This window comes from Amblyraja radiata, chromosome 28 (assembly GCF_010909765.2).
Source record: "Amblyraja radiata isolate CabotCenter1 chromosome 28, sAmbRad1.1.pri, whole genome shotgun sequence".
Taxonomy (NCBI): domain Eukaryota; kingdom Metazoa; phylum Chordata; class Chondrichthyes; order Rajiformes; family Rajidae; genus Amblyraja; species Amblyraja radiata.
In genome coordinates, this window is record NC_045983.1 from 33,801,722 (window position 1) to 33,825,591 (window position 23,870).

General features: G+C 45.7%; 1 protein-coding gene and 1 long non-coding RNA gene across 2 annotated transcripts in view; one reads left to right on the top strand and one right to left on the bottom strand.

Annotated features, from left to right (window-relative positions):
* The window catches only part of pipox (pipecolic acid and sarcosine oxidase), a 33,426-nt gene extending 26,481 nt beyond the window's left edge, over positions 1–6,945 (top strand). Inside the window, exon 8 of the mRNA XM_033046255.1 lies at positions 6,621–6,945. Coding sequence (XP_032902146.1) covers positions 6,621–6,745 — 125 coding nt within the window. The 3' untranslated portion in view covers positions 6,746–6,945. The remainder of the gene's footprint in view (positions 1–6,620) is intronic.
* LOC116989091 lies at positions 6,321–17,891 on the bottom strand. Its single transcript, XR_004416126.1, has 3 exons — positions 17,697–17,891; positions 6,425–6,741; positions 6,321–6,340 (listed from the first exon to the last, which is right to left on the bottom strand). It is a non-coding gene; the product is annotated as an uncharacterized LOC116989091 (long non-coding RNA).
* Between the last annotated feature and the right edge of the window lie 5,979 nt (positions 17,892–23,870).

Consider the following 23,870-nt stretch of genomic DNA (forward strand, 5'->3'; position numbering starts at 1 on the left):
CAATCCCTTAAAAATGTTATACGTTTCTATAAGATCCCCTCTCATCTTTCTAAATGTCAGTGAATATAAGCCCAGTCGATCCATTTTCTCTTTCAGCGTATGTGTCATGTCAGTCCCGCCAACGTGGGAATTAACCTGGTGGACCTACGCTGGGCTCCCTCAACAGCAAGAATGTCCTTCCTCAAAGTAGGAGATCAAAACCGCACACAATACTCCAGATGTGGTCTCACCAGGGCCCTGTACAACTGCAGTAGGACCTCCTTGCTATGAAGGGCAACATGCCATTAGCTGCCATCACTGCCTGCCTGCTGTGTTTACTTCCAGTGACTGATGTACAAGGAATGTTAATGCCACTGCTGTAACCTCGTTACCTTTGTGACATTAACATTACCGTCCTCTAATGTTATATGGAGTGGCCCTCTATGTTCTACACATACCAGCTACAGCAAGTGACTGGAGCTTTGTAATTTATCAGCCCTCCCTGTAGCTCAGGTACATTTTGTTGGCACGTCGGGGCAAAGATAGACAGAACATGCCCCCAAGGCACAAATGCAATCTGTAGCCAATTTATTATTTAAATAAAAATAAACCATCATCAACGTAAAAACTCGACTTCAGACTGAAGACTTCCCTTCTAGGCTGGTGCTTTATTCCAATTAGATACTCCGGCAATGTTGTCCAGCACAACTTCTATATACAACTATTTTGTTCCTTGTTTGCTGACCAGCCTGGTCTAATGGATTTATAAATTACATTGCAATGGGAAATAACAAATGATCGTTCAAGACATTGTGAACATTTCTTTGACAAGTTTTATAGGCACTTATAGAGCGACCATCAATTCCATTGCAACGAGACAGGCCGGGTGTAATTTAGACCAACAAGCCGTATATAAGCCGTTTCCATCTGTACTGCAGCTTATATCTTAGGTGGACAAAAATGCTGGAGAAACTCAGCAGGATGGGCAGCATCTATGGAGAGAAGGAATAGGCGACGTTTCGGGTCGAGACCCTTCTTCAGACTGATGAGATGCAACAAGGTAATGATGATAAAGCAGTGTAGCAGAGGAGATGCCGTCCGGCCCACAGTATCTGTGTGGATCATGGAGCCAAGCTTGACCTCGCTACACGGGACAATAAACTAGATTAACCAGGGATTCGGGCAGAAGTTCTCTGCACAGCTGAGTGACGGCAACATCTTCTGCTGCACCTTAGGTACAGGAGCTCCTCGTCTTGAGAAGAAACATTCGGCCAACACCCACCCTGCTCTTTAAGACAAGGAACCTATAGGTTCCTTGTCATTATTTGAAGACACTTGTTTTGTCTTATAGACAAAAGACAATAAGTGCAGGAGTAGGCCATTCGGCCCTTCGAGCCAGCACCGCCATTCAATGTGATCATGGCTGATCATTCCCAATCAGTACCCCATTCCTGCCTTCTCCCCATATCCCCTGACTCCACTATTTTTAAGAGCCCTATCTAGCTCTCTCTTGAAAGCATCCAGAGAACCTGCCACCACCCTCTGAGGCAGAGAATTCCACAGACTCACCACTCACTGTGAGAAAAAGTGTTTCCTCGTCTCCGTTCTAAATGGCTTACTCCTTATTCTTAAACTGTGGCCCCTGGTTCTGGACTCCCCCCAACATCGGGAACATGTTTCCTGCCTCTAGCGTGTCCAAGCCCTTAACAATCTTATATGTTTCAATGAGATATCCTCTCATCCTTCTGAACTCCAGAGTGTACAAGCCCAGCTGCTCCATTCTCTCAGCGTATGACAGTCCCGACATCCCGGGAATTAACCTGGTGACCTTAGATCAGGGGTTCCCAACCTTTTTCGTCCTGTTTACCCCCGGCAACTTTAATAGCACGTAACAATGTTATTTCACTTATTTATGAACAGCTAATGATGAACAGATATATACCAGAACCAAACACAGTCAGTCAATGAGAACAAATATATACAAATCTACAATCAACAAACTTACCCCCAGGGTCGGTGACATTTACCCGCTGGGGGTAGTTTTACCCCAGGTTGGGAACCCTTGTCTTTGGACGTTGGAAAAGATAGAGCATTGACAGTACAGCACAGGAACAGGCCCTTCAGCCCCCAAGTTATACTGTTCCCATCTGTCTGCACGTGATCTGCATCCCTCCATTCCCCCACACTTCGATGTGCCTGTCTACAAGCCACCGAGCCCACGCCGACCAGCGATCACCCCGTACACTAGCTCTATCCTAGACATGAAGGACAATATATCATTTACACAAGCCAATGAACCAACAAATCAGTACGTCTTTGGAGTGTGGGAGCGACTCAGGTTCGATCCTGACTACGGGCGCTGTCTGTACGGAGTTTGTACGTTCTCCCCGTGACCGCGTGGGCTTTCTCCGGGATCTCCGGTTTCCTCCAACGCTCCCAAGACGTGCAGGTTTGTAAACTAATTAGCTTATGTCCCCAGTGAATGTAGGATAGAACTAGTGTATGGGTGATTGTTGGGCGACAGGGACTCAGTGGGCCGAAGGGTCTGTTCTGCATTGTATCTATAAAGTCTAAAGACCATCATCCCCCGGTTGACTTAATTCAGCTTTAGTTTAGAGATACAGCGTGGAAACAGGCCCTTCGGCCCACCGAGTCCGTGCCGACCAGCGATCCCTGCACACTAACACTATCCTACACACACACACACACACACACACACACACACACACACACACACACACACACACACACACACACACACACACACACACACACACACACACACACACACACACACACACACAACCTGCACAGCTGCAGAGAGAGCAGATGTTTCCAGATGCCCTGGGTTAGACCCACTTACCAAGTCTGCCTCCTCCCACGTGACCTCGATAGCTGACGGATCTGTCTTCAGACGATGGGTTTTATATAATGTTCCTTGTTAGTCCTGATTCAGAATATTTTCTTTCAATGTTCTGGCTGTCCTGTCAAAATATTTAAACATGAGTAAACATTTCTGGCATGAAACCCCTTTAGTATGCGAGTGTGTAGATGATCAGGCACAGACTGACATGTCACAGAGCTCTCTCTTGGCACTCAGTGTCTGACGTGATGAGAACAGAATAACCAAAGATAAATGTCCAGGCTCCACGTAGGTCACATCCAGGCTTAGTTTAGTCCCGTGTGCAGGAAGGAACTGCAGATGCTGGTTTAAACTGAAGATGAGCTGGAGCAAAAAGCTGGAGTAACTCAGCGGGATGGGCAGCATCTGTGGATATAAGGAATGGGTGACCTTTCGGGTCGAGTCTAAAGAAGGGTCTCAACCCGAAACGCCACCCATTCCATCTCTCCAGAGATGCTGCTTGTCCCGCTGAGTTACTCCAGCATTTTGGGTCCATCTTTAGTTTAGTTAGGTTTAGAGATACAGCGCGGAAACAGGCCCTTCGGCCCACCGTGTCCATGCCGACCAGCGATCCCCGTGCACTAACACTATCCTACACACACTAGGGACAATTTACATTGACACCAAGCCAATTAACCTACAAACCCTCTACGTCTTTGGAGTGTGGGAGGAAACCAAAGATCTCGGAGAAAACCCACGCAGGTCACGGGGAGAACGTGCAAACTGAACCATCTAAGTGATCGGTGCAGATCCAAGCTTTAGTCTAGCCTAGTTTAGTTTATTGTCACGTGTGCCGAGGTACAGTGAATATCTTTACTTGTTGCATGCTATCCAGTCAACGGGAAGACAATACATGGTCCCAATCGAGCCATTCACAGTGTACAGATACGGGATAAAGGGAATAACGTTTAGTGCAAGATAAAGTGCAGAAGTGTGAGAATGCACACCTCCATGTTCAGGGACAGTTTCCTCCCAGCTGTTATCAGGCAACTGAACCATCCTACCACCAACTAGAGAGCGGTCCTGAACTACTATCTACCTCAGCACTTCAACTCCCCCTCCCATTCCCAATCCGACCTCTCTGTCCTGGGTCTCCTCCATGGCCAGAGTGAGCAACACCGGAAATTATAATAATAATAAACTTTATTTATAAAGCGCTTTAAACAACCGCAGTTGCCACAAAGTGCTGTACATGAGAACTCATGGACAAAAAGTTATTACAAACCATTAAAAACCGTAAAACGAAGGACTAAAAACAGTAAAAATTAAAAGACGTTAAAAGCACTAAGAACAGGAGCAATGTCTCAGCCAGTGTCGAAAGCCAGAGAATAAAAATGAGTTTTTAGGGAGGATTTGAAGGAACTTGGAGGAACAGCACCTCATATTCCGCTTGGGGAGCCTGCATCCGGCGGGCATGAACATTGAATTCTCCCAATTTTGTTAGCCCTTGCTGTCTCCTCCCCTTCCTTAGCCCTCGAGCTGTCTCCTCCCATCCCCCAGCCCTCGGGCTCCTCCTCCTCCCTTTTTCCTTCCTTCTCCCCGCCACCCCCTATCAGTCTGAAGAAGGGTTTCGGCCCGAAACGTCGCCTATTTCCTTCGCTCCATAGATGCTGCTGCACCCGCTGAGTTTCTCCAGCATTTTTGTGTACCTACTATCTACCTCATTGGACACCCTTGGACTATCCTCGATCGGCTTTATCTTGCACTAAACATAATTCGCTTTATTCCCTTTATCGTGTCTCTGTACACTGGGGACGGCTGGATTGTAATTGTCCACAGATCAGGAGGACCATAGTTAGAGTATGCAATGCTGCTGTTGAGATAAAGAGTTAAAAGAGCAGCATGATTGTAATGAATGAGAACAGACCCCCTTCTGGGAGCAGCCTGACTTCAGCGTCAACGTGTCAGCGTATACATGAAGCCTGATATAGTAACATGATTAGAGTCCTCTTTCTGATGATGACACTTCACTCATACAATCTGTGACTGACTGCCAGCCAAATATTATTCTATTTAAAACCAATCACGTACTAAGTCTGTGTCCTTTCCCAGTCCTGCAAAGTGTGACTTTCCTGTAAGTTGCTAAGGTTGTTTCATTAATTTATTTCATGCATTTGGTATAAACAGATTGTCATGGTGGGGCAGCGGTAGAGTTGCTGCCTCACAGCGCCAGAGACCCGGGTTCCATCCTGACTACGGGTGCTGTCTGTACGGAGTTTGTACGTTCTCCCCGTGACCTGTGTAGGTTTTCTCCAGGATCTTTGGTTTTCTCCCACACTCCAAAGACGTACAGGTTTGTAGGTTAATTGGCTTGGAATGTAAAATTGTCTCCAGTGTGTGTAGGATAGTGTTGGTGTGCGGGGATCGCTGGTCGGTGCGGACTTGTTTCCCGTTTCCGTGCTGTATCTCTAAACTAAACTAAAAGTCAACATTATTCTCACGCTTGACCAGGCAAAGTATTTTATTTAATTCTTTACAGCATGTGTGAAAACCTCATGTCCCTAGTGTGTGCGTAATGGGCCTGTCCCACTTAGGTGATTTTTTTCGGCGACTGTCACAGTCATAGGAGGTTGCCGAAAAAACGGTGACTGGACCCCACTACGACAATGTCTACAACAACCTATCTCCTAATCGACGGCAAGCTACGGCAAGCTACCGACAACCGCCGGCCCATTAGGACGTCCACCTACGACCACACCTACGACAATCTACTTCCGACCGCGACAAGCTACGACAAGGTAAAACAATTCAGTCGCCGGTACCTGTCGCTGGTAGACGTAGGTTGACGTAGGAAGTCGCCAATGGGATCCACCGAAGTCAGCACCGTCGACGACCTACGTCAAGCCAACTGTCGCCGACTCTCGCCAAAAAGTTTTGAACATTTCAAAATCCAGCGGCGACCAGAAAAACGCTACGACTCTTCGGGCGACTGAGGAGACGACTCACGACCGTACAGGCCACACCCCGGCGACCATGTGGCGACAGCCTAGTCACCTGTAGTCACCTAAAACATCGCCCAAGTGGGACAGGGGCATTAGTGTGCGGGTATCGTTGGTTGGTGCGGACTCGATGGGCCAAACGGCCTGTTTCAGCGCTGTATTTCTAAACTAAACTAAACTAAACAGAACCAGGGTTTTTTTTGTAGACACAAAGGCGCCGACACACACACACACGGTTCCTCACTGTTAGTGTCTACGGTGGTTCAGTGTCCTATAAGATGCTGGAGCTCAAATGTCATCGGCGCAGAAGTAGGAAGGAGATGAGGAGGAATTTCTTTAGTCAGAGGGTGGTGAATCTGTGGAATTCATTGCCACAGACCTGGCCAAGTCAACGGATTGACTGATTCTTGATTAGTACGGGTGTCAGGGGCTGTGGGGAGAAGGCAGGAGAATGGGGTTGAGAGGGAAAGGTAGATCAGCCAGGGTTGAATGGTGGAGTAGACTTGATGGTCCGAATGGCCTCATTCTGCTCCTTATGACAGAACATATGACAGAGCAAGTCAGAGCACAATCATCATAATTTATTTTTATGGGACAGCTTGACCAGGTGAAACGGTCAGACGGCTAAAATGAAGAGAACAATTCTAGCACAGGAAGAAAATGTTTATATTTAATATTTGCTCTTTATAGTTCCTGGAATGGCAGAACGTTATATTTAGCAGCCCCAGAATTTGAAAATTAGTTGATTATATTCTGCAGCTTGATAATCTTTCCTTACGGGTCTGACTTTATATTTTTAGGTCATGGGTTCAAGCTTGCTCCGGTGGTTGGGAAAGTCCTTTCGGAACTCTGCCTCGGAGAGAAGCCGTCGTACGATCTTTCTCCTTTCAAAATCTGTCGCTTCCGCTTGAAGTCTGTGCTCTAGGGCAAAGGGGGAAAGATTTGAACATTAACTCACGTTAATAATTCACGCAGGGAAATTATTTTATCACGCAAAATGACGGCGCAAAGTAAAGGTTCCTGGTTCGGGAAATAGAGGAATTTGTGTAAATTTTTTGTTTTTGGGAAACTACCTGGAGAATAAGAATATGCAGTTAATTAAATGAGAAAACACAAAGCTGATCGCTCCATTATTGGTCTTTTGGTGATTTTACTCGGTCTTGAAAACCATCCATTCACTGATCCACAGTATCTCTCCTGACCCCCTTTCTCCTGCCTTCTCCCCATAACACCACTACAAATCAAAACCCTATCTCTGTCTTAAAAATATCCATTGACTTGGCCTCCACAGCCGTCTGTGGCCAAGAATTCCACAGATTCACCACCGACTAAAGAAATTCCTGCTCATCTCCTTTCTAAAAGAACATCCTTTAATTCTGAGGCTGTGCCCTCTGGTCCGAGACTCTCGCACAAGGGGAAACATCAAATCTACATCCACTCTATTCAGGCCTTTCATTGTAGAGTCCACTGACTGGTTAGCACACAACAAAGGTGTTTCACCGTACCTAGGTATACGTGACAAGCCGTGTATGATCAGAAACATTAGATCTTTGGACCCAGATCGCCTTGGAACATGAAAGGGCACCGTGGTATTCGGAGTGGTGAGCTACCTGCAGTGTATGTCGGTTCCCCTCATAGATTACAAGCAGAAATATTAATAAACCTTGCTGCTTATCTGCCACTCCAAGCATGACACCAAAGAACGAGCTGCCATGGCAACTACCTGACACAGAGCTACTTGTACATTGAAATGGGCCGATACTTACATTACAGTCGCTAATCTTCCCTGTCATTAGATCAGGAAATTTGTTGCAATTTTAAGTTATTTTCTTTGTAATAACTAGTCTGGTTCCAAAATTGCAGCTCGAAGATTCTGAGCTTTCCTGCAGACTGGTGCTGCATGTTGCTTTCTTCAAGTTAATTGAGGTAAAGTGGAAATCTGAAGCAATGGCAGTCAAGAGGCTTTTACACAGGCACGTGGATCAGTTCACTTTGGTTTATTGTCACGTGTACCGCGGTACAGTGAAAAGCTGTTGTTGCCTGCTATCCAGTCAACGGTAAGACAATACATGATTACAATCGAGCCGTCCACAACGTACAGACCCACGATAAGGGAATAACATTTTGTGCAAAGTAAAACCAGCATACGGAATACAGAATACTAGTAGAATTAGGCCATTCGGCCCATCAAGTGTACTCCGCCATTCAATAGTAAGATTAAACGAGAACTTACCAGTTTGAAGTTTGATCTTGATTTTATGAGGAGTTACGATGAGCGATTACGTGAAGAAGGGCCGTCCGTCTGCGTGCGCGTCAATCTTCAAAGCAGCGGTGTTAAATCACAGATAAAAAAGAAGACCTGAGAATAGTAAGATTGTGAAAAACTTGAACTTCCATATGACCTTGATAATATGAGGGTGGGAGCGGTGGGCACGTAATCGCTCATCGTAACTCCTCATAAAATCAAGATCAAACTTCAAACTGGTAACACAAAATTGCTGGGGAAACTCAGCGGGTGCAGCAGCATCTATGGAGCGAAGGAAATAGGCGACGTTTCGGGCCGAAACCCTTAGTTCTCGTTTAATCTTACTATTTTACTTCGGAGTCACGTGAGTGACTACGTGAAGATTTCAAAGCTCTGTGATTTTACGCCGGTTACGAATCCAGGCGTCACACACTGAATGGATTGACCATGGATGCGTGTAATCATTAAAGCATTCAGACATTACGTAGTTAAGTAAAGAAACTGATGCTTTAAATGAAAGAAAAGTTTTTTAAAAAGTTACCCCTCCCAACCTTGGGGGGGAAACTAATGGACAGAACTTAAAATGGTACGTGCAAACACCCCCAGTCCGGTTATAGGTTTGTTATAAAACCGGTGGACCGTTATTTCATTCGTCCATCCTGCAGCCACTAGGATGTCGTCAAGGGGCACGTCCATAGCTCTTGCTGCCGACGTAGATGCAGCCCTGGTGGAGTGAGATTTAACCATATAAATGTTCACTCCTGCTACCGCCATTACCTCTTTTGACCATCTGGAGATGGTTTGAGTTGACACCTTTTGGTGTGGTTTTTTTAAAAAATTTTAAATTTAAATTTTTTTTTTTTTTTATGGTTGATGAGGACCGATTGTTCTGTGCCTCTGAGATTCTCCGTAACTCTCAGATAGTGGTGTTAGTATGTTACCACCCACACAACCGTTGGTCCTCTGGATATGCCAAGAACTGGATCTCCATCCCTGGCATTCCTGGCCTGCTCTGTTTATCAGGTTCCTGATTAGGAATGTTATGTTGTTCATATTGGTGGTCATGTAGTCATGGGATGTGAGTGTGGTACCAGGTGGTCCCCACTGCCAAAGTAGGGCTTGTACCACGCTCACATCCCATGTGTCAGTGTACCTTGTCCTTGGAGGTCTTAAATTGTAAATTCCATTCATGAATTTTGTTGTAAAGGGGTGCGTTCCTATAGAACTGTGCCCTGCTTCCGGCATCAGATAGGAGGAAAGTGCGCCTCTGGCACTATAGATGCACTATAACTTAGTTTATAGTTATAGTACAGTTGATAGGAACTCCAAGACATCCGTTATCCGAACTGTGTTGTATTTGTTCGGACAGTCCGATGCCTTGAAATGGCCTCCTCAGAATCTGCAGACCAACAAGTTATACGTTCATGTAGTGGATGATTGCTCCCTGTAACTGGGTTCACTAGGAGGTCCCTGCTCTTGGGTACAGCCATTACTGGCTGGACTATAATTCCCAAAATTTTTGGGGACCAGGCTTGAGTAGGCCAATCTGGCACTACCAATATGCCTGTGGCTTAGTCTTGCTTGATTTTTGTCAAGCATCGGTTTGTGAGACAAATTGGCGGAAAGCATACATAAACATTCCTCCCCAATTGAGGGAGAAAGCATCCACTGCCTTGCTCCTGGATCCAGCTCGCAGGACACATATCTGGGTAACTGATGGTTTAGTCTAGATGCAAATAGATCAAAATCTGGTATGCCAAATCGTGTAGTTATTTTGTTAAATACTGCCTGATTCAACATCCATTCTGTGTTGTTATTAAACATCCGTGATCCAGCATCTGTCACCGTGTTATATCTACCTCGTAGATTTCCCAAATATTCCTCTCGATACACCAGTGCTAAATGAGGTTCGACAATCTGTCGTAAGATACAGATTTTACACCACCTTTGTTAATGGATATATGCCACCGCAGTGGTGTTATCAATCTGAATTTGAACAAGCACCGGTTGCATATTGCTACAGAACCCCTTGAGTCCATATTGTGCCCCCAACAATTCTGGGTAATTGATTCCATGTGTTGGGGAATTACAGACTCCTGCTCCTTCCATCTGCCCCCACAGCTCTAGACTGTGTTAGTAGCTCCCCATCCTTAGCCGCTTGCATAGGTCTGAAGAACCCTCGATGGCTTTCGAGCAAAATTTCCCTGAGCTGTCTCCCATTCGTTATCCACCATAGTTATTCAACAATGGCCTCTGCTGGCAATCCATAGTTTGCCAATTCGGCCTGCATGTAATCTGAGTGTTTGTTCCTTTGCTTGCTGTAAGTTCTGGTAATGCAAAGGCCCGTACGTACTGCTGGGAATGCAGCTACTATTTGCCAATTATACTCGCTGTTTGCCTGATAGATGGCTAGTATTTGACTATCAGGTCATAGCAGGCTTGATTAATATAGTCGTTTGCCCCTAGGCAAAGTGACCAACATATTTACTGTTTTTGATAGTAAATTCTAGGTAATCAATTACCCTTGTAGGTGTCAATTTTGATTTAACTGGATGGATGAGGTAACCAATTCTTTCAAACAGGGTTTTGGTTTGCTTGACTCATGCTTCTGCCAATTCTTGGTGACTCCAAAATGAAAAAGTCCTCAAAATATGCCATTACTATGTGGTTTTGAGACCTTTGTAGGCCCAGAATTGGTTTCCGTAGTTTTGTCAATAGTCTAGGAGCTGATGTCAACCCATTTGGCAGATCCATACCATTCAGTTAAACTTCAAATATCTCCTGTTCTTAGTGAATAGACACCGAATAGTATGCATCTTTGAGGTCGATGCATGCCATGTGACCATTTTATAGGAAGCTCCTATAAAACAGTAGTTAGACCGTAACAAAATTACTCTTTCTAAAAGTCTATACTGCACAAATGAGTTAAACCTGGATGAAGTGACATCCTCCATCTGTCACAGGTCCTGAATGGCAATCCTGCCCAAAATTACTGGGCCTGCCTCGAAGACAATTCCAGTCCGAGTTCCAAGTCTGCTTGGAACCTGTGTATGTTGTGCAGTAAAATTATCACGTTATTATGTTTTTAAAAAACCAGTTATGAAATTTCATGTTATTGTCATTTTGAACAAGAACACAAGAGTAAATTACCAACATGTAACTGCTCCACAATCCCTTGTTTCAGTAAACCCAGACCCACCTACCTCCATGGCTACCGGTGGTCTTGTGGTAAGCCCAAAGGCCCCTGATGCGGATTCCTTTTCTCTCCTTGATTGGGAGTAGGACTGGTAAGGAATGTGGATTCCATGTTTCTCCCGACCTCTGCTTGGGTCTGGTCTGAAAACCTCATCATACTGAGCCTGCCTTGTAGGACAATTCTGGCCATTATTTTGAGTCTGCCTTGAAAGATGACTCTGATCATATTTCCGAGCCCAGCTTTCAAGCTACCACCGGATTCAGTGAGAGTGAGGTTCGTAGGCAGCCCTGAAAACAGGTGCTGCCGCAGGCCCCTGAGGATACCTGTGCTGACATGGCCCTTCCAGTGGACCTAAATGAGATTCTAGCTTTGGTCAGACTGAAAAGGACCATGAATGCTCCTCTCCTCAGAGCAGGAGACATTTGTGCAGCCCTGAAGACAGGTGCTGCTGCCTGCGGGTTCTCCATAATACCCGGGCTGTCAAGAGCTAGATTCCATCCAGGGAAGCACCCAGTGGAACCTGGATGATTGCAGAACCACTTATTTTCTGTTTGTTTGTATGGAAGCTTATTATTCCTTTTATGTAAAGCATTTTGGTGTTGACTTAAACTTACTTACTTACTTCCTTTATTCTGCTTGTCCCTGGGAAGGTTGCCCCCCCTCTTCTTTGTACTCTGATTCAGAGTGGTTTCTTCTACATGTAGTTCCCCCTCCAATGGGGAAGACATTGGGCTCCCCATGTGCGAGGCTCCCGGCACCGGCACTGCTGTAGGCCGTGCTGATACTGCTCCCTCCTTTGGAGCAGATCATTGTTGGAGCAACTTCTCCATAAGTTGCTCCATGTGGGAGAAGTCGTCCTCAGACGCTCTCCGTTGAGGGAGGGTATCCCTCTTCCCCGGACTCATCTGAGTCAACGGGTTCGTTTAGACTTGCGGGTGGCATTACGTCCCGTAGGACAACCATGGAGCTCCTGCTCCCGCACAAAGTCTCCTGCCGATTCTGCTGTCGGCGCTAATGTCGGGAACAAGACTGTCGCCCGCTATTTGGAAAGCTGCGGTCTTCGGCAGCCGACATCCCCGCGGGCCGTCTCCTCGACATCTGGGCTCTGAAAAAACCTTCAAGCCCGAAAGAACGCAGGTAAGTGATTCAACTTTCCTTACCTGCTCATCCCGGCGGCCTGGGAGGACTCAGTGCTTGCCAGTCCGTCGTGCGTGTTGCGTTCAGACGTAATGACGCGCACGCAGACGGACGGCCCTTCTTCACGTAGTCACTCACGTGACTCCGAAGTAAAATCATGGCTAATCTATCTCTCCCTCCTAACCCCATTCTCCTGCCTTCTCCCCATAACCCCTGACACACGTATTAATCAAGAATATATCTATCTCTGCCCTAAAAATATCCACTGATTTGGCCTCCACAGCCTTCTGTGGCAAAGAAATCCAATCAAAGATAGTCCGAGGGTCACCAATAAGGTAGATAGTAGTTCAGGACCGCTCTCTGGTTGTGGTAGGATGATTTAGTCGCCTGATAACAGCTGGGAAGAAACTGCCCCTGAATCTGTACCTTGTACTGAACATTATTCCCTTATCATGTATCTATACATGTAAACGGCTCGATTGTAATCATGTATTGTCTTTCCGCTGACTGGTTAGCGCGCAACAGAAGCTTTTCACTGTACCTCGGTACACGTGACAATAAACTAAACTGAATCTGGAGGTGTGCGTTTTCACACTTCTGTACCTTTTCCCCGATGGGAGAGTGGAGAAGAGGGAGTGACCGGGGGTGAGACTGGTCCTTGATGATGCTGCTGGCCTTGCCGAGGCAGCGTGAGCTACATTACAGTTGCAATCCTCACTGTTACATCAGGAAATGATTAGCATTTTAAGTATTTCTTTGTATTGTGTAGTCTGGTCCCCACATCTATCACAGAGGCTAGTGATGCTTGCAGCCTCTTCCAAGGCTCAGTTTAGTTTAGAGATACACCGCGGAAACAGGCCCTTCAGCCCATCGAGTCCGCGCCGACCAGCACACGATCCCCACACATTTACAATACCCTACACACAATAGTGACAATTTTTACACTTACATTTACGCCAAGCCAATCATAGAAACATAGAAAATAGGTGCAGGAGTAGGCCATTCGGCCCTTCGAGCCTGCACCGCCATTCCATATGATCATGGCTGATCATCCAACTCAGTATCCTGTACCTGCCTTCTCTCCATACCCCCTGATCCCTTTAGCCACAAGGGCCACATCTAACTCCCTCTTAAATATAGCCAACGAACTGGCCTCAACTACCTTCTGCGGCAGAGAATTCCACAGATTCACCACTCTCTGTGTGAAAAATGTTTTCCTCATCTCGGTCCTAAAAGATTTCCCCCTTATCCTTAAACTGTGACCCCTTGTTCTGGACTTCCCCAACATTGGGAACAATCTTCATGCATCTAGCCTGTCCTACCCCTTAAGAATTTTGTAAGTTTCTATAAGATCCCCCCTCAATCTTCTAAAATCTAGCGAGTACAAGTCGAGTCTATCCAGTCTTTCTTCATATGAATGTCCTGACATCCCAGGAATCAGTCCGGTGAACATTCTCTGTACTCCCTCTATGGCAAGAATGTCTTTCCTCAGATTAGGAAACCAAAACTGTACGCAATACTCCAGGGGTGGAGACCCTGTACAACTGCAGTAGAACCTCCCTGCTCCTATACTCAAATCCTTTTGCTATGCAATCAACCTACAAACCTGCACGTCTTTGGAGTGTGGGAGGAAACCGAAGATCTCGGAGAGAACCCACGCAAATCATGAGGAGAACGTACAAACTCCGTACAGACAGCACCCGTAGTCGGGATCGAACCCGGGTCTCTGGCGCTGTGAGGCAACAACTACCGCTGTGCCACTGTGCACCTAAGGAAATTAAGGTAAATCGGTAAAACAAAAGATGGCATTCAAAAGGCTTATAGATAGGCACATGGATATGCAGGGAATGGAGGGATACGGGTCACGTGCAGGCAAAGAAGATTAGTTTATCTTGACACATGATGATCCGCTGGAGTTTAGAAGGATGAGGGGTGACCTTTAAAACATACAGAATAGTGAAAGGCCTGGATTGAGTGGATGTTTCCACTAGTGAGAGAGTCTAAGACCAGAGGGCACGGCCTCAGAATAAAAGGACATTCATTTTGAAAGGAGATGAGGAGGAATTTCTTTAGTCAGAGGGTGGTGAATCTGTGGAATTCTTTGCTACAGACGGCTGTGGAGGCCACAAGTCAGTGGATATTTTCACAGTGGAAATTGACAGACTCTTGATTAGTACGGGTGTCAGGGGTTACGGGGAGAAGGCAGGGTTGAGATGGAAAGAAAGATCAGCCATGATTGAATGGCAGAGTAGAACTGAAGGGCCGAATGGCCTAATTCTGCTCCTCGAACTTATGACGTTGTAGGCCGAAGGGCCCTGACCCTGTGCTGTACAGTTCTACAGTATGTTCTACGTTCTATAAAGAGATTTGGCTATTTACTTATTCATCCATTAATTATTTTGCTGTAAAATATCCTGAAAATATTTCATGCATAGGTGACATTAACTCATGTTTCTAGACACAATTAGAAGTTAACAAACCAAGTGGCTCTACAGAAATTCGTTTTATGTACGTAGAATATAATTCCATGAAATAAAATGTTGACTTGAATTTTTAATTTCCCATTTCTGTATCTATCTCAAACCTTTATATTTAATAGTCACACAGCTAGCAGCCCACCTTGTCCATGTCACCTCATTTGCCACATTTTGGCCCATGTCCCTCTAAACCCTTCCTATCCATACATCTGTCCAAATGTCTTTTAAAAGTAGTCATTATACCTGCATCTATAGCTTCCTCTGGCAGCTCGCTACAGATACGGACTACACTCTGAGTGAAAAAGATTCCCCCTGAGGTTTGCATCTGCAGTTTCTTGTGTTGCTAAAGTTAGTTTATAAGTTCATATAAGTTCATGAGCGGCACGGTGGCGCAGCGTTCGAGGTACTGCCTTACAGCGGCAGTGACCCGGGTTCGATCCTGACTACGGGTGCTGTCTGTACGGAGTTTGCATGTTCTCCCCGTGACCTGCGTGGGTTTTCTCCGAGATCTTCGGTTTCCTCCCACACTCCAAAGATGTACAGGTTTGTAGGTTAATTGGCTCGGTGTAAAGTGTAAATCGTCCCTAGTGTGTGTCGGATAGTGTTAATGTGCGGGAATCGCTGGTCGGCGCAGATTCGGTGGGCCGAAGGGCCTGTTTCCGCGCTGTCTCTCTAAACTAAACTGATAGGTGCAGAATCATCGTCTTGCGTATGGCGTGCACAGCCTAAAGTTGTTGGACAATTTGTTCTATTTGATCTTATTTGATTGTGCACGCAGGTTGATTGCATTCGTCGAAACAGGGCGGGCTACGTGAAGGTTGCAATCTCCCATCTCAGGTGCAGAAGTAGGCCATTTGGCCCATCAAGTCTACTCCGCCATTTAATCATGGCTGAATCTTATCTTTCCCTCTCAGCCCTATTCTCCTGCCTTCTCCCCATAACCCCTGATGACGGACACAAAAAGTTGGAGTAACTCAGCGGGACAGGCAGCATCTCTGGGTGAAGTTTCTGGTCGAGACCCTACTCCAGCTCCCTGACTCAATCTGATGACGATAGGTTTGTACCATGTAATGTACAATATATAATCTTTGCTGAAATTAGAGCACTGTTTACCTATGTATACCTTAAGATCACAAGGTCTAATTGCAGAAGTCAATTAAAGCTAATTGTTCTTAAGCGGGCTGCCAGGTTAATTAGAAAGCAGCCCGACTAAATGTATGATTTATTCATTAGAAACGCACGGTGGTGGAAAATTGCCTCTCGACCGTAAAATGATAGGCTTTTTGTAATGCAGAAATGTGCATGTGACTGATCACCGATGTTTTTATTGTTGGTTCAAATATAGACGAGAAAGCAAAGGAAATGTTTTTGTTGTGCGTGACCAAGGACTTGAATAATGCACCTTTAGTGATTCATGTGAATGGTGAATTGAGGAACTCTTCCTTCATGTTTAAGAAGGAACTGCAGATGCTGGAAAATCCAAGGTAGACAAAAGTGCTGGAGAAACTCAGCGGGTGCAGCAGCATCTATGGAGCGAATTAAATAGGCAACGTTTCGGGTGCAGCAGCATCTATGGAGCGAATGAAATAGGCAACGTTTCGGGACGAAACGTTGCCTATTTCATTCGCTCCATAGATGCTGCTGCACCCGCTGAGTTTCTCCAGCACTTTTGTCTTCCTTCATGTTGTCTAGTGTGTCCATTCATAATGTAAATGGAGGAATCCACACAACACCAACTGCTTGTTTGGCCCTGTCTCTAATGTGGAACTATAGACTCGATGAGAAAGGTGCACATAAGCGGCTCTCTTTTAGTTTATAGCTTAGAAATACAGCGTGGAACCAGGCCCTTCGGCCCACCAGCGATTCACGTACATTAGTTTTATCCTACACACACTAGGGACAATTTTGTACCGAAAACAATTCACTTACAAACCTGCACGTCTTTGGAAACCGGAGATCCCAGAGAAGACCTATACGGTCACGGGGAGAAGGTACAAACTCCGTACAGACAGCACCCGTAGTCAGGATCAAACGCGGTTCTCTGGCGCTGTGAGGCAGCAACTCTACCGCTGCGCCACCGTGCCAGCCATGTTGATCTCATTAAACCAATCATACCAGATGGAAGCATATCATTCACCACCCAGAACAACTTGAAGATTCCTGATGAAAGAATCCACTTTCCCTTCCTGTTCTCTTCTTGTTTTACAATTCTTGGCTCCATCAACTAAAAATCTGAAAACTAAATTCAGATTCAGGGACAGTTTCTTCCCAGCTGTTATCAGACAACTGAACCATCCTACCCACAACTAGAGATCAGTCCTGAACTACTATCTACCTCATTGGAGACCCTCGGACTATCTTTGATCGGACCTTACCTTGCACTAAAGGTTATTCACTTTATTCCCTTTATCATGTATCTGTACACTGTGGACGGTTCGATTGTAATCATGTATTGTCTTTCCGCTGACTGGTTAGCACGCAACAAAAGCTTTTCACTGTACCTCGGCACACGTGACAATAAACTAAACGCAAACTCAAAACTTATGCAGCCCAGCCTGGTTTTAATTGTATTCCATCCTCATGGAAGCTTTAGGGTGGACATAATGGGGAAAACGGCCTGTCCCACTTACGCGATCTTTTCAGCGACTTGCCGACACCCGTCATAGTCGCAGCAGGTCTCCGAAAACTTTCAACACGTTGAAAAGCCAGCGGTGACCAGAAAAAGGTTCCACTCTTTGGGTGACTTCCCCTAGCTAACAATGATTTATTCTACACTTTCCTTGATCACCGACCCCTTTGATCTCTCGTTTTCACACCTTACCCTTCCGTATCTCGATGTCTCCCTCTTCGCTGACACTCATTCTGGAGAAGGGTCTCGACCCGGAACGCCACCCATTCCTTCTCACCAGAGCTGCTGCCTGTCCCGCTGCGTTACTCCAGCACTTTGTGTCTATCTTCGGTGTAAACCAGCATCTGCAGTTCCTTCCTTCCTGTACAGTAGATAGGACTGTTTGGTACTTTGTAACTTTGTCCCTCCCCCACCCAAGTCTCACTCGCTTCTCGTTTTCACTCAACAAACAGCTAGCAATGGCCTGTTTCCTCTATCTTTTCTGTGTCTATCTTCAGTTACACATTAGCACTCTGTGTGTTTACGATGCAGGGCAATGCTTATTCCGCACAACATTGCGTAACTATACGGTGTTGTTGTGGGTGTTGCCGTATCACAAAGGTCAAAGCTGTACAGCACAACGACCTTTAGGCGTTCCTTAACACGCACTATAAGGTTCTTGATAGTCATCCTTACTACAAATAATTAAAAGGATTAAATGGCATACAGTTTTACGTGTGTTATAACATTTACATTGGTGTTTTGAGAACGTATTGTTATTGATGATGAGAAATTTGAAAGTGCGCACAATTTCAAGGGTCAAAATCTGTATCAAAGGTTGACCATTATGAGTAAGTAAAGTGTGTCTGGAAAATGAATGCAAGTTGTCAGAGTCCCGTTGATCGGCAATATCATTACACTCCAATGTTGGAATGTTTTATTTGTGTGTTAATTCAGTCGTTACAGCAGGGACACAGGCCCTTTGGCCCAACTCGTCCATGCTGACCAAGATGCCCCATCTGAACTAGTCCCATTTACCATTCGGCCCATTGGTGTCCAGACTTGCTCTTCTTGGAGATGACTGTTGTGTGGCAATTTTGTAGACTAAATATTGTGATGCAGCGATTCAGCCAACACCCGGGTTCGATCCTAACCTCAGCCTCTGACTGTGTGGAGTTTGCACGTTATCCGGGTTTGCAGCTTAGTTAAGAGAGACAGGGCGGAAACAGGTCCTTCAGTCCACGCCGACCAGCATGCTAACACTATCCTGCAAATGCTAGGCACAATTTAACCAGGCCGATTAACCTACAAGTAATTAGCATATGTAACAGGTTGGCATAATGGTCCTATTTCCCAGATAGAAGATGCCTATAAGAATGTGGAAAATAAATCATGGGTCTATCTTTCGATAAGTAACTCCTGTGCGGTTAACACTGTGGATCCAGATCTATTAATTCCCTGCAGAGATGCAGAAGGCACAAGGCTGCTGGTGAGATGGCTGGGGTCTCTGTAGGGATGTGGCCAGCAATCAAGCATTTATTACCTAAAGAAGGGTCTCAACCTGAAACGTCACCTATTCCTTCGCTCCATAGACGCTGCCTCACCCGCTGAGTTTCTCCAGCGTTTTTGTCCACCTTCGATTTTTCCAGCATCTGCAGTTCCTTCTTCAACAGTAATCAAGCATTGATTGATTGAGCAAGTCAAAACGATGTTTTATTTTGAGACCAATCAGATATTGATCGTAAGCAAGAATCACCAAGGTATATGTGTAAGAAAAAACTGCAGATGCTGGTAAAATCGAAGGTAGACACAAAATGCTGGAGTAACATAGAAACATAGAAATTAGGTGCAGGAGTAGGCCATTCGGCCCTTCGAGCCTGCACTGCCATTCAATATGATCATGGCTGATCATCCAACTCAGTATCCCGTACCTGCCTTCTCTCCATACCCTCTGATCCCCTTAGCCACAAGGGCCACATCTAACTCCCTCTTAAATATAGCCAATGAACTGGCCTTGACTACCCTCTGTGGCAGAGAGTTCCAGAGATTCACCACTCTCTGTGTGAAAAAAGTTCTTCTCATCTCGGTTTTAAAGGATTTCCCCCTTATTCTTAAGCTGTGACCCCTTGTCCTGGACTTCCCCAACATCGGGAGCAATCTTCCTGCATCTAGCCTGTCCAACCCCTTAAGAATTTTATAAGTTTCTATAAGATCCCCTCTCAATCTCCTAAATTCTAGAGAGTATAAACCAAGTCTATCCAGTCTTTCTTCATAAGACAGTCCTGACATCCCAGGAATCAGTCTGGTGAACCTTCTCTGCACTCCCTCTATGGCTATAATGTCCTTCCTCAGCGGGTGAGGCAGCATCTCTGGAGTTGGGAGATGCAGTCTCTCCAGAGTTGCTGCCTCAGCTGCTGAGTGACTCCAGCATTTTGTGTCTACCTTCACCAAGGTATATCATGGGCACTTGGGGAAATAAATATCGGAATTGATTAAAAGGTGATAACTGAAATTCATCTCCACATCGTACCAAGCCTGACACTTTCATAATTGGATAGTGTGTGTGTGTTGAGTCACTCAGGCACCTTTCTCTCCCACAGGTGAAAGATCAATCAAATAAATACGCTTCTGCCTAACACGAGAAAGTGCCTGTACTTGCGTGGGTGATTCTTTTGCTATCGAGCACCCATTTAGTCACTGGGCGATACATTGTGGAAACAGGCCCTTCGGCCCAACCTGCCTGCACCCACCCATCCACACTAGTCCCACCTGCCTGCATTTGGCCCATATATCCCTCCAAACCTGGCCTATCCATGTACCTGTCTATAACTGTTCCTTAAACATTGGGATAGTCCCAGCCTCAACTACCTCCTCTGGCAGCTTGTTCCATACACCCACCATCCTTTGTGTGAAAAAGTTACCCCTCTGATTCCTATTAAACTATGTGCTTGGCATGTCGGTACAATCAGGTGGTTTGCAAAATTCTCTCAAAAGCCAATTAAGTGTTGGCCGATGGATCTGGAGTCACTGAGGTGACACTAGGTAAGGATGGCAGGTCCTGTTCTTCATTAAATAAACCAGGGATCTGATCCGTACCATTAACTGAATTCATTTCCCGAGTTACTGCGGTCAGATTTGAACTCCAGCCTGCCAGTATCGATACCAGTGATTGTGTGATAGGAGCAGAATGAGGCCATTCAGCCCATCAAGTCTACTCCGCCATTCAATCATGGCTGATCTATCCTTCCCTCTCAACCTTGTTCTGCTGCCTTCTCCCCATAACCCTGACACCCGCACTAATCAAGAATTTGTCAATCTCCACCCTACAAATACTCAATGACTTGGCCTCCTGTCTAGTTCTTAGTTTCAGTTTGGAGATACAGCACGGAAACAGGCCCTTTGGCCCAACAAGCCTGCCCGAATAGCGATCACCCGCACATTAACACTATCCGACACTAGGGACAATTTTTACATGTTTATACCAAGCCAATTAACCTACAAACCTGCACGTCATTGGAGTGTGGGAGGAAACCGAAGATCTCAGAGAAAACCCACGCAGGCCACGGGGAGAACGTGCAAACTCCGTAGACAAACACCCGTAGCCAGGATCGAACGGGGAACTCTAGTGCTGTAAATCAGCAACTCTACCGCTGCGCCACGTCTATGGGAATGAATTCCAACAGATTCCCCACCCTCAGGCTAAGGAAGTTCCTTCTCGTCCTTCCCAAAGGCACGTCCCTTTATACTGCGGCTGTGGACACTGCTCATTTCGACGACCTAAAATGTTATCATATCCAATTAAACTTCGCAAAACCTGTCCACATTTTCCGCATTATCTCATGTAATGTGTGAATTGTGAGCCCGACGCAAAAAAATATACAACAATCCCATCCAATTTAAACAATCTGTTGCGGTGAAAGATTTAATCTGCCCATCTTACTGCGAACAAGAATAACATACGGACAGGTGGGACTCTCCGCACTAATCGAATATGACTTGGGTAAATTACACCCTCACTGAAGTGGCAGCGTAAAGAATTAATTTTGACAGGGCTGCTACTGGGGCACTGAGATTCGCCACAAGGGAAATTGGAGCTCCAGCTTATTTTAAGTTACAGACCTCCAGAATAAAAATTCATTCCAACTTGCCAATTAAAAGAATCATTTTCATATGATGGCACAAGAACAGAGAGCAATACTGGAAATCTTAAACGTTATCTTTTTTTTTTAACTTGCTTTATTTAAGTTGAACAATAGCTAATTTGTCCGATCGTTATTAGTTTAAAAAGCAAGACTTACCTTTGTGATTTATGTTTTCGACTTGAAGAACGTGTGCAGAAGGTGGCCGGGCGAGGAGAGGAGAGGGCCGAGGGTTTGCTGGACCATCCGGATGGAGGCCCTGCAACAGCCTGGGGCTCGCCTAGATCTGGCCCCGCTCCAGGAGACCGAACATGTGGACCGCGACAGGACTTTGAAGCCCTTGCTGTGGTATTTGGTATCCAGCGTTCCACATATACATATTTGGACACACTTTCGAAACCTGCACAGACCACAAGCCCCTACTACGTCTGATGGGGGAAACACGAGACAGCCAGCTCATGTTATCACCAAGAATGCAACAGTGGTCATTGAGTGTGGAAACAGGCCCTTCAGCCCAACTTGCCCACACCGGCCAACATGTCCCAGCTACACTAGTCCCTCCTGCCCGCCTTTGGCCCATATCCCTCCAAACCTGTCCTATACATGCACCTACGATAGACACAAAAAGCTGGAGTAACTCAGCGGGACAGGCAGCATCTCTGGAGAGAAGGAATGGGTGACGTTTCTGGCCAAGACCCCTTCGTCGGACTGAATCAGGGGAGAGGGCGATACAGAGATAAGGAAATGTAAGGTGTGAAAACAAGATAAAGGGGATGAAGATCAAGGAAATATATAGAATAGATAATTGTTAGCTAAGAGAAGGTAACAACAAAGCAAACAGAGATAAAATGTAAATGTCAGGCTAGTCGGAGAACTGGGAAGGGGGGAGGGATGGAGAGCGAGGGAAGGCAAAGATGACTTGAAGTTAGACCCGATGAGTTACTCCAGCATTTTATCTATCTTCGCTTTAAACCAGCATCTGCAGTTCCGTCCAATAACTATCCATGTACCTGTTTCCGCGCTGTACCTCTAAACTAAAGAGGTCTTTAAAGAATCATAAGGCTGCCATTTCAAGTGATGGGAATCCCAACTGATAATTTTGATGGATATTCCTGCTTCAACTAGGCCTGCTCTCATTCAAGAAGCCAAGCAAATAACTGGTAATGAGCTAATACTCTTTGAGCTGTTTCTTAATGAACTATTCCTCAGTTTTACCTTTTAATTGTTGGGTAAATATCTACTTCCTGGGCCAAGTGAGTACCATTGAAGAAGGTTAAGGGGATTTTTTATAAGAACACAAAATAAACTATACCGACTGAATGGAAATATAAAGAGCAATGTTTCAGGTGATTTAGTGGCACCTTTAGTATTCCTGGTTGTCTTCTATAGAAATACAGATTTGGAAAAAACAATTTGTACCATTTGAAAGAAAAAGTAATGATGGTCAGGAGAAATCACAGTAGTTGTCGTTACTATTAATCGACGCTAAACCCCGTGTATGGGATTACTATTAAAGAGCAATTAGTAGCAATCACTAAACTTAGTTTAGTTTAGGGATACAGTGCGGAAACAGGCCCTTCAGCCCACCGAGTCCGCGCCGACCAGTGATCCCCGCAATAGACAATAGGTGCAGGAGTAGGCCATTCGGCCCTTCGAGCCAGCACCGCCATTCAATGTGATCATGGCTGATCATCCCCAATCAGTACCCCGTTCCTGCCTTCTCCCCATATCCCCTGACTCCGCTATCTTTAAGAGCCCTATCTAGCTCTCTCTTGAAAGCATCCAGAGAACCGGCCTCCACCGCCCTCTCAGGCAGAGAATTCCACAGACTCACCACTCTCTGTGAGAAAAAGTGTTTCCTCGTCTCCGTTCTAAATGGCTTACTCCTTATTCTTAAACTGTGGCCCCTGGACTCCCCCAACATTGGGAACATGTTTCCTGCCTCTAGTGTGTCCAAGCCCTTAGCAATCTTATATGTTTCAATGACATACCCTCTCATCCTTCTGACCTCCAGAGTATACAAGCCCAGCTGCTCCATTCTCTCAGCACATTAACACTATCCGACACACACTAGGGACAATTTACACCAAGCCAATTAACCTACAAACCTGCACGTCTGTGGAGTGTGGAAGGAAACCAAAGATCTCGGAGTAAACCCACGCAGGTCAGGGGAGAACATACAAACTCCGTATAGACAGTGCCCGTAGCCCGTAGCCCGAACGCGGGTCTCTGGCGCTGTGAGGCAACG